Genomic DNA, 11,489 nt, shown 5'->3' on the forward strand with positions numbered 1-11,489 from the left:
TCAAATCCCGACACCTGCAGGTAAAAGTCTGGTCGGAGGAGAGACAGGATGTTACTGTCAGTCTGCAGGGAGGACAGGTAAAAATAATCCAGGCTGTGCATGTGTTCAAGCTGTCCATCAAAAAGAGGCACAAAGTGACTCCTAAGAGACTCATGATGGTAACATAAAGACTCACACAGGCAGATGTGAAGAGACTCAGTGATCAGAAAGAGACTCAAAATGACACTAGCTTTGTGTACTAAGCGCTTGTTGTTGCTGAATCACCTCAGGGTGATGTTCGCATGCCGACCCTCTCTAATCTTCCACCTGGCTCCATAACCCTAATGCCTGCACTGTTTATGCAGAGCCAGGCCTGTAAGCCACTTTCCATTGTAGGCCAATCCGCCCACACACAGACACGCAGCACACACACCTCCACCCTTGGGCTGCATTAACAGGATTACACAGGTTCACCCAGTTCTGAGGCTGAAAGTGCGAGCCAGCGGAATATCAGCTTTCACTGTGACACAGAGAACAGGCCTCATTCACAACTACAGCTGTTCCTGTCACCACTCAGCTGTCCACGTCTACAGAACATGTCACACTCAGAGGTCCCCCCCAACTGGTAAGACTCCATCAAAGTCTCCAGGAGAACTGATCAGGACCACTTAGTCCACATCAGACGTCAAGACTCAAACCAGTTTCTTATTTCTACCGACCGACAACAAACACAAATGATGTAGAAAAAGAAGCAAACTGAGTAAAAAAAGACAAACTCTTTTTATCTGCGTTGGCTGCTGTGTGGGGCGAGGGCGATGTGATGACCTTCTGCCATAGACCACCTGCGGGTGTCATGGAGGAAGGCCATTGCTTGTTTGTTGCCGGAGGATGGAGAAGCAGCACTGACCCAGATTGGATGCAGGTGAGTGGGTCAGCCGCCAGGCTCACAGTCGGATTTGAGCGTGTGAATCCAGACTTACTGCGTTCATCTCGGGATATTTTTACTCAGATTATCCCTGCACTCCAGGATCATTTCACTGCTTTAGTCATAAAGTAGCTTTAAATAACACACACCTATGCTGTGGGGCCAGTGTTACCAGCAGCCGTGTGTTAATTAAAGGTGAATTAAATCTTTAGTGTGTCAGCAGTAATGAAGTGACACAGACTGTCCTGCAGCAAAGTGCTGACAGGTTTCAGCAGATTGTGTTCCATGTGAAGTTTTGGGAGTTTTGATATTAGACCTCTGATACTGGTGAGTCTGTTTTTAATTTACTAAGAAGCTGTTTGTTGGTTTTCCTCTTTCTGAATCTTGTAATCTGTTTAATGCTGTTCAACTTTAAGCTTTCATGATGAGTTAGGGCTTTTTTCTCCAAAACAAAAACTTGAAATTGTTCTCCTGGTGTTCCAGTTTTACCACTTCCTGTTGGAAAATGAACCTAGACTCTGACAAACAGGAGTTCAACTCATTCTCCAGACGTCTCTGAACTAAAGAGAAGTTTGGATTTGTTTTGACGTGTAGAGCTGAGGACATGAGAGGCCTGCAGGCCTGTCTCTAGACCAGTCATCTGTGAATCTTACAGAACAGCAGATGTAGGTGAGACGGCTGTCTCAGCGTCAGATTTTGTTGGAGGGCGTTCGCTTCTTACATCTTGTTGTGTAAGAAAATGCTGCATCAGCGTCCTCACACACACACACACACAGCATCAGGTGTGTGTTAATCCTCAGCCTGCTGGGTGTCACTGACCTGAACACAAACCTGAAATATTTCTACATGTGTTTGTCTCCAGCACAGGGTAACCTAAAGCTAAACCTAAATATGCATACATATTTCTCATACATCTTCATATGCTTCAGATGTATGAGACAAGCCATGACCACACTGAAGGGGGTAGACAAACAAAAGGGGGGTGGTATTGATCAGTGCAGACAGATAAATTCATGTGGGATTAGTGAAAAATTTAACATGTCATAACATTTTTAACAAAAAAAGCCAATGAACACTGCAGTGAGGAGTGCCGGGCAGCCGTGGCCTACATCTGTCTGTCCAAATCAATACAGATGATAGACAATGAAAAAGTCAGTCCTGGATGATGATTGGCTGCTTCCTCCCCTTCTCTGTGCTGACAGGAGATAAATAACACCACAGACGTCTCCGAGCCTTAGAGCTCCACCTGTATCCATCCGTCTTTCTTTCCACTCTGCAGGAAACAACAGATCAGGGAAAGTTTTCATCTCTTCCAGAACTGCTTCTCACTGTTTCCCACTTTTCCACTGGACCTCAAAGTATCCTCAGAAACCTCTTTTTTTCTGTGAACGCAGCGCTGAGAACTGCTGAAGCAGCTTTTTATTTGATTGTTGCTGGATTTTGTCAGATCTGAGTGTCTACCTGCTGAAGCTGATCTGGGATCTGGGTCATGATGGAGCTGCAGGATATCTGTCTGCCTGACGACTGTCACTTCCTCAGCCCACAGCTGTGAGAAAACCCATATTTATTCACTTCCTGTTTGTCTCTATGCTTCTCTCTGTTCCTACAACCTGTTAATGTGCAGCAACTATATTGTACTTTTTCCTGTTAATTATGTGATGCCAGAATCAGATCAATCAAACAAAATACAGTCTGATCATCAAACTTTATTGATCCCTGGTGGGAAATTCCCAAGATACCCAGCAGTATGGAAAGTACTTCAAATTAGAAGTATATAAGGTAGTTAACATTTGGATGATGGTACTTTTGTACTTTTACTGCAATAACATTTGAATTCAGGACTTATAAACTGTGTCCTTTCTACTGTTACTGCAGTACAGGATATGAGCACCATGACCAGCACTGGGCATGAGAACAAAGAATGAAAGAACTTGAAAGAGTCCTGACACACTGACGCTGCTGTTGGTGTCTCCTCAGTAACATCCAAACAGAACATGGCAGGTTTAGCTGTGTAGAAAACAGTCAGCAGGAACACAAAGGCAGCTGGACATGAAGTGAGACTTTTAAAACAAAGAGAACTTGTTTTTTATTCTGAAAATGGTGACGTATCACTGAGTAATCTCACTCCTCGTGCAGTGCTGAAGCTCGGTCACCGGCCTCCTTCCTCCACTCCTCCCCCCTCAGTCCCTCTGTCCCCCTGGACTCGGGGCCGTCCCTCAGCCCCTCACACCCGGCCTTCCTCCTGCTCAGCCCGGGCTCTTCCTCCTCCTGCAGCCTCCTGTGTGGAGACCCAGAGCCCGACTCCCCAACAGGATCTAGTTCCAGCAGGGGAAGTGTCGAAGGCAGCACCACGGTATCTGAGGCTTCGCTGAGGTTTTCAAACTCGTTTTCAGCACAGGTAACGAAGCCTCAATGAACCTCACTGTTGTCTATCAAGACCAACACACATACTGTAGGTTATTGTGGAGTTTCTGTCAGAACCTGTAATGTAGGGCAGTTAGAACGTTCTGGTTCTGTTCTATACCCAGCCAGACGTCTAATATTCTCCAACACACTGAGATGGGGCCTTACAGTACCATGTCCTCTCAATCAGTCTGCTGTTATTGATGTGTCTTGTTTTTGCCTTGTTATCGATCAGTTTTTTCTAATGTGTCTACATCGATTGTGTATTTATGTTGAGGGATAAATTAAAGGCTGTAAAGGTGGACTTTGGGCGGGGCTGTGTGTGGGGCCATTAGAATGTATAAGACAGGTTGCATTTCCTCTCTGCAGGTCGACTCCGTCCTCAGAGGCGACTACAAGGCGCCGCTTGGCCCTGTGGGGCCAAAGAGGCTATGTCAGGTGTGTGGAGACCACGCCTCCGGTTATCACTACAGCGTGGCATCCTGCGAGGCCTGCAAGGCGTTCTTCAAGAGAACCATACAAGGTAAGAACTGTGCTAATGAATCAGTACAGCAGCACTCATTGCATTGATTAGTGTGTGAAAACTGCAGCTGCTTATTTCACTTCAGCTGCATCTCCCAGGGTTCAGATGATTGATTGATTGATTGATTGATATTAGCAGAGAGGCCCAGACTATCTGACACCAAAAGTGTGGAAACAGATTTCATCAGTGAATTCATAGCATTTTAAGTTTCACTGTGGAACCTGTGAGGCTGAATCTTTGGGGTCTGTAGCTTGAACTTCATTTCAATTAGTGTAATTTAGAACTCTACATCCATCCATCCATCCATCCATCCATCCATCCATCATCTATACCCACTTGTTCCTTAACTAAGGTCACGGGGATCTGCTGGAGCCTTAAAACTTTACATGTATTTTATTATTGATGTAAACAACATTCAGCATCATTCTACTGCTCTTAGGTCAAAGAATGAGGTTCTATATAATTATTCTTGGATTTGTTATGGTTGTAGGGTGAATACTCACAGTTACTTATATCAGCATAGTTAATCTTAGCTTTTCTTGCTTTACCAATAATCAGTGTAGGTGCAGCTGGTGATTTTTGTCAGAAACCAGGTCTAGCCCAGAGAACAGTTGACTCTTTCTTTGGGATCAGTAACACACACATACAGAATTACTGGCTGCTGCTGTTAAATGAAGTGTCGCTCTCCAAAAATATATTATCTACATTAGCTACCTATCTACAATGTATTATCTACAGACCAAGCAGGACTGGCTTTGTGCTACAGACCTCAGGTTTATCAGACCAACTGTGTCCATGTTACCTAGCAACATGTTATGAGTCCGGTCCTGCTGGAGGTTTTTTCTTCCGTTAAAGGGAGTTTTTCCTCTCCACTGTCGCCAAGTGCTTGATCATAAGGGATTTGTTGGGATTTTGTTTTTGTAAAGTGCCTTGAGATGATTTGTATTGTGTGTTGGTGCTATACAAATAAAATTGAATTGAATTGAATTATTAAACTGTGACAAGTTGCCAAAACACTTTGATAGTGTGTTGTCAGGCTGATAACCAGCTGTCAGGCTCCCTGATCAATATCTTGTTACCAAGAGTCTGCAGTTTAAGCCCTAATAAACAGTTGCAGTGTGTGTGTGTGTGTAGGGGTGGGGGTGGGTCGTTTGGACAGACTATAGATTTCTGTGAGAACAGGCTGGATGACAACAGACACAGAACAAACAATGTGAAATGACACAAACTTGGATTCATCATTAGTAACAAACTGATTATTGGTATCCTTTCTGACCCATGTGAAGGCATCTGGCTTCCTGTTGTTGTTGTTGACATGTTGCTGTAAATAAGGTTGTTTGTGGTTACCTAGGTAACATTGAGTACAGTTGTCCAGTGATGAACAAGTGTGAGATCACCAAGCGCAGGAGGAAAGCCTGTCAGGCCTGTCGCTTCCAGAAATGTGTCCGGGCCGGGATGATGAAGGAGGGTACGTGAGGCACTTCCCATGAGTCATTGCAGCATTTTGATTGTTATCTCCTCATGATGACATACAACAAGCACAACACTGCTGTAAAAAGACTAAGTGAATGCACAGACACAAAAACTTCAAAATGAGCAAACGGACATGAAAACTGGAGTGGGACAGAGAGCTGTGAAAGAATGACAGGTGAAAACCCTCTGTGTGTTGCAGGTGTTCGTATGGACCGGGTGAGAGGAGGACGGCAGAAGTACAGGAGGCGGGTGGAGCCTGGACTGAGTTCATGCACCAGAAGCTCCTACAGTCCCTGTGGTGGCACCAGTGAGTTCTCACGGTTTGCAGCATCGGTTTATTCGGATGTGATAGTGGAGTCTGTACGTCATTTAATTCTTGCCTCTTTTAGGAAACAAAGTAATTCCTCATTTGCTTCTGACGGAGCCTGCCCCACTCGCTGCCAATCAGGACGAATCGACGAACGACAGCAGCCTGCGGACCCTGCTGACCCTCTGTGACCTACTGAACCGGGAGCTGCTGGTTCTGATTGGCTGGGCCAAACAGATCCCAGGTACATGTGAAGAGGCAGGTTTCTGGAAACAAAGATCTGCTGTGTCTGTATCTATAAATTCATAGTTTGCCCCGCCCCGTCAGGTTTCTCTGGACTCTCATTGGTCGACCAGATGTCGCTGCTGCAGAGCGGCTGGATGGAGGCGCTGCTGGTGGGCGTGGCATGGCGGTCACAGGGAGCAGCAAGGGAGGAGCTTGTGTTTGCCAGGAACCTGCGGCTTGATGAGGGTCAGTGCCAAGCCGCTGGATTGGCTGACCTGTACGAGGTGCTGCGTCACCTGACGGCTAAATACGAGGTGATGAAGTTGAGCCCCGAGGAGGTGGTGACGCTGAAGGCCATGGCACTCGCTAACTCTGGTAAACACATTACATTCATTTCCTGAGCTATGAACTGTGTCCATCTGGTCCTGCTTATCAGGCATTAGCACCGTAAATGTTGACCAGGATTATTTTGAATAATGGAAGGGCATTTTTAAAGCTAACATCTGTAAGAATATTTAGACAGTAGACTGCCAGAGTTCAAAGTTTACCTCTCAAATCAACACAAAGAAATCGACTGAAAGTCACATTACAGCCACAATGATGCCTGATGCAACAGCACCTGATGCCACGTTAGCTTCGCTTCACAAACATGCTTCCTGCATTTTCCTAGTTTGTGGACTGTCAATAAATTTAATTCATAAACATCTAGAGAGCTGAAGTTTCCAGCTGGACTTGGTTTAGGTTGTTGAAGATGTTTCACATAGCACTGCTGCCTCACAGCAAGAAGGTTCCTGGTTTGAAACCCATCAGGTGCCTTTCTGTGTGGAGTTTGCATGTTCTCCCTGTGCTTGCGTGGGTTTTCTCCAGGTACTCTGGTTTCCTCCCACAGTCCAAAAACATGTATGTCAGGTTGATTGGTGACTCTAAATTGCCCATAGCAGTGAGTGTGAGTGTGTGAGGTTGTTTGTCTCTATGTGGCCCTGTGATGGACTGGTGACCTGTCCAGGGTGTACCCCTGCCTTTCACCCAGAGAGATCTGGGATAGGCTCCAGCTGATCCCCGTGACCCTAATTAGGCATAAGGCGGTATCGTTCGTGAGTCCTTAATGACAGGTTGGACCTTCCTGGACTTTATTGTCCACACTGAAGTAACAGGAAACACACAGATCAGTATTTACTCTGACTCACTCTATGCACTGGAATGAAACTGGGAGTCATTCATCAGGACCCAACACCACGGGGCTGACAGTGCCTTTATGCTGTGGATCTTGAGCAAGATTTGGCGGGAACAGTGGGGTCTGCACTTACTACTTCTAATTTTATTAAAATGTATTTCTGGGACAGTGAATATTAATCAGCTGATAAATTTCCTTGTTGTGACTGAGCTTCAGTATTTTATTTGTGGTCTTTTCCAATCATTTTCAGTAAAAATCAGTTCAGTAAAATGTTTGGGAACGACTGCTGTAACAAGCAGAAGCAAACAGAAATACTATAAGTACCTACAGTACACATTGTACTTCAGTATTAACTGGACTCACTGTGTCCTTGCCGTCTTCCCTCCAGACGCCGACCCGGTGGACTGTCCAGATTCGGTGCAGAGGTTTCAGGACGAGCTGCATGAGGCCCTGCAGGAGTACGAGTCATCGCGTAGAGAGCAGCAGCGAGCGGGCCGGCTGCTGATGAGCCTCCCCCTTCTGCGGCAGACCGCTGACAGAGCTGTGCAGACCTTCCTGCGACTGCACCACCACCACCGCGTCCCGCTCCACAAGCTGCTATTGGAGATGCTGGATGCCAAGGCCTGAGCACTTCCTGTCTGTCAGAGACCAGAGCCACAGGTTGAAGATGGAGTCCAGAGTGACCCTGCTGCAGAGACGTAGTCCATCACAATGAGCACTTAGTTTCGTTGTCTTCTGTCCGTCACTGTCCCATCATACTACAGTGCGATGAAGGACTCATGACCAGACTTGCTGCAGGTCAGGACCAGGAACAGCCTGAGGAGCACGAAACATGAAGACACTGATCAGATCAGTTTATCTTCAAACATGGAAAAGCTCCCAGGTTCAGGTTTCCACTCTGGGTCCAGTTCCAAGTTCAGCTCAGTCCACGCAAAGCTTTAGAAACCATCAGCTATTAGTCAGAGGCCGAAGCCAAACACATGAACGAGGAGCTAAATGATGCTACTGCTGGAGCCACTAAACCAACACTAACACGTGAGTGGAGCTGTCATGTGTTTGGACTGGACAGCTGATGTCACCAACAGTCCAATGTCAACAAACTACTAATAAAACCTGCTGCGAAAAGGCCATCAACTCGTCTCGTGATTCTTTTTACTGCACTGATTCAAATGCTCACAGGCATGCAGACTCAACCAGTCCAGTTTAAGGTTGGGGCCCGGAGCCAATCCCAGCATGCACTGAGAGAGACAGACAAACACTCACATTCACAGCTACAGGCAATTTAGAGTCACCAACCAACTGTAGGTACCATTAAAAATGTTTTGATTTAAAAATGAAAAGGCCTAAAAACAGCAAACAACTTAAACTGCAATTAATAAAAAAAAACGTAATTAATATAAAAAGCTGAATACAACAGCTTAACGTCATCAGATCCGTTTCTAGCTGAAAGTACGCTGACATAGTTAAAGCTGAAATGGGATCTGAACATTCTCTCCCAATGGGAAAACAGTTTGAAAAAAGCTGAATACTGGAACTATTGAATATTGGAATATTCACTCTCAGACAGGATGTTTCTTTTGTTGCCAGCGGTTTAGACATTAATGGCTGTGTGTTGAGTTATTTTGAGGGGACAGAAAATTTATACTGTTATACAAGCTGTACACTCACTACTTTACATTGTAGCAAAGTGTGATTTCTTCAGTGTTGTCACATGAAAAGATATGATAAACTATTTACAAAAATGTGAGGGGTGTACTCACTTCTGTGAGATACTGTAGCATTTATTTCTAAAATCCTTGAAAAAGCTGTTGCTAAGCAGCTATCAGAATGAACTATTTGAATGAACTGTCCTAATGAACAGGAATGAACTATTTGAAGATTTTCAATCTGGATTTAGAGCACATCATAGTACAGAAAAAGCACTGCGACACTACTGACCACATCTTATTACAGAGACTGGAGCATGTGACTGGTATCAGAGGAACAGCGTTAAAATGGTTCCAATCCTATTTATCAGACAGATTCCAGTTTGTTCATGTCCATGATGAACCTTCCACATGCACAAAAGTTAGTTATGGAGTTCCACAAGGCTCTGTGCTAGGACATTCTGTTCACCCTGTACATGCTTCCTTTAGGCTATGTCATTAGGAAGCACTCTATTAATTACCACTACTATGCAGATGACACCCAGCTGTATCTATCTATTAAGCCTGTTAACACAAACCAGTTAAACCAGACTTCAAGTGTGTCTAACTGACCTAAAGGCCTGGATGACCAGTAACTTTCTACTTTTAAATTCAGAGAAAACAGAAGTCATTATATTTGGGCCTAAAAATCTCAGAAATAACTTTTCTAATATTATAGCTACTTTAGATGGCATAGCCCTTGCTTCCAGCACTACTGTGAAAAACCTTGGAGTTATTTTTGACCAGGACATGTCCTTTAACTCACACATAAAACAAATCTCTAGAACTGCATTCTTTCACCTGCGCAACATTGCCAAAATTAGGAACATCCTGTCTCAAAATGATGCAGAAAAACTAGTCCATGCATTTGTTACCTCAAGGCTAGATTACTGTAACTCATTACTATCTGGATGTCCCAGTATCTCCATAAAAAGCCTCCAGTTAATCCAGAATGCCGCAGCCAGAGTCCTGACAGGAACTAGCAAGAGAGATCATATTTCTCTTCATTGGCTCCCTGTAAAATATAGAATAGAATTTAAAGTCCTTCTTCTCACATACAAATCCCTTCATGATCAAGCTCCTTCATACCTTAAAAACCTCATAGTACCATATTATCCCAATAGACCACTTCGCTCTCAGAGTGCAGGTCTACTTGTGATTCCCAGAGTTTCCAAAAGCAGAATGGGAGGCAGAGCCTTTAGCTATCAAGCTCCTCTCCTGTGGAACCAGCTCCCAGTCTGGGTTCAGGAGGCAGACACTCTCTGTAATTTTAAGGCTAGACTTAAAACGTTCCTTTTTGACATAGCTTGAGCTGTGCATGTTACACTGAACATTTTGCAGTGAAACTGATGGAACAAGGTCATTTATCTGCCTGTTTCTGTTGACTGTGTTTAGACACTAAAGAGCACTGGGAAAAATTGAGAGGAGTCACAGCAAAATCTTGAGAAAGAGAAACAAGCTGTTGTTGTAGTTAGGGCTGGCTTCAGGTAACCCTGAACCATCCCTTAGTTATGCTGCTATAGGCCTAGACTGCCTAAGGACCATCGGTGCACTGAGCTCCCCTACCTTACCCTAACCCTCCCCTTTCTTCCTCTCCTCCCCCTTCACATGTATATCTCTGTACCTTCTGCAGGTGTCCCTGGTCCTGGAGCTGTATATTGCTGATGTGCAGTTACTGGTCTCACCAACCTGCAGTGTCTATTTGTTATTTATTGTTGCTGTTCTTTTCTCTCTGCTCTATCTACTCACCCCAACCAGTCGAGGCAGATGGCCGCCCAAACTGAGCCTGGAGGTTTTTTCTTTTTCTAAAATCATAAAAGTGGATGAAAGGAAGAAAAAGTACACTGAAAAAAGAATAAAAAGCAAAAAGCAGTAAGGAAGGAAAAAGTTGAAAGAAGAAGGGAAAAGCAAGAAGAAATAAAGGAAAAAATTCAAAAAGGAAGTGCGATGACAGGGACAGAAACAGACGAAGAAGGATGTATAGGAGGAATAAAGAAGAAGGGTGAAAGGGAATAAAAAGAAAGAAATGTCAGGACAAAAATAAATTCATAAAAAAAAAAAAAAAAGGATAGTGGGCAAAAGAATTTAAAAAGAAAGGGGGTGATCATGTCCTGCTCAGTAAAGATAGCAATGCTGACAACATGCTTGGTAAGCTCATCTTACTGTTTATTCAATTTTATTTTGGAACAGTGTAACAGAATGGCTTTTATATTTAGAGTTGAGCATGCTGTGGGGCTCTCACCTTACCCTGAATCAAAACCTGAACTTTCATTTTGAAGTAATTTTACGGTAGAAAGGTGCAGTAACTTCCTATAAATAACTGTAGACATCTATTTTGAAAGTAACATTTCCTGTTGGGAGAAGACAACATGGCTGTCACTAAAAATGGCCTCAGTTGGTGCCTAAAGTTGCATGTTAATAGTGAAAGTACATTTTAAACTCATTTAAAGTCATTTGCAAAATTTGTCTGTGAGATCATCCACTGTAGCTTGACCAATACACAGCAATGAAGATGTCTAAAAATGACCAAAAAAAGCTTAGAAAACTGCCAGAAATCAAAAAGTACAGAAGATATCAAGAAACTGACCCACACTAAAACTTTAAAGGGTCCAGACCTGTTTAAAGTTTAAATGACGTTTCTAGCCTGAAGTGATACAAATCAGGAAGCTGAAATAAAGATGAAAGTTTCCTGGGGGCTTTCCCCATAGAAAACCATTCTAAAAAAATTGGAAAAAATAAAAAGTATAAAAATTAAGAAGAAACGTAACAGCAGAAACGTCCTCTGGAAGATACAA

General features: G+C 43.9%; 1 protein-coding gene across 2 annotated transcripts; it reads left to right on the plus strand.

Moving 5' to 3' along the window:
- Positions 1 to 36: 36 nt before the first annotated feature.
- Positions 37 to 8,131, plus strand: LOC113136834 (estrogen-related receptor gamma-like). 2 transcript variants are annotated; one of them, XM_026317935.1, is made up of 9 exons: positions 37 to 2,452; positions 2,780 to 2,958; positions 3,041 to 3,302; positions 3,677 to 3,830; positions 5,182 to 5,298; positions 5,503 to 5,610; positions 5,693 to 5,854; positions 5,938 to 6,210; positions 7,398 to 8,131. In XM_026317935.1, exons 2-9 carry the CDS (start codon positions 2,954 to 2,956, stop codon positions 7,634 to 7,636), a joined length of 1,320 nt encoding a protein of 439 aa, XP_026173720.1. In that variant the 5' UTR covers positions 37 to 2,452; positions 2,780 to 2,953; the 3' UTR covers positions 7,637 to 8,131. The 2 variants fall into 2 exon arrangements, with proteins under 2 accessions (XP_026173720.1, XP_026173713.1); XM_026317928.1 differs by lacking the exon at positions 2,780 to 2,958 and having other exon boundaries at positions 37 to 77; positions 2,352 to 2,452.
- The last annotated feature ends 3,358 nt before the right edge of the window (positions 8,132 to 11,489 follow it).

Source organism: Mastacembelus armatus, chromosome 13 (genome assembly GCF_900324485.2).
Source record: "Mastacembelus armatus chromosome 13, fMasArm1.2, whole genome shotgun sequence".
NCBI classification, from domain to species: Eukaryota; Metazoa; Chordata; class Actinopteri; order Synbranchiformes; family Mastacembelidae; genus Mastacembelus; species Mastacembelus armatus.

Excerpts from the sequence above, each read along its gene's own strand:
- LOC113136834 (XM_026317928.1), top strand. The coding sequence starts at position 2,394 with ATGATGGAGCTGCAGGATATCTGTCTGCCTGACGACTGTCACTTCCTC. Across the intron at positions 5,611-5,692 it reads CAGTCCCTGTGGTGGCACCA|GAAACAAAGTAATTCCTCAT; the intron begins GTGAGTTCTCAC and ends TGCCTCTTTTAG. Across the intron at positions 5,855-5,937 it reads CTGGGCCAAACAGATCCCAG|GTTTCTCTGGACTCTCATTG; the intron begins GTACATGTGAAG and ends CCGCCCCGTCAG.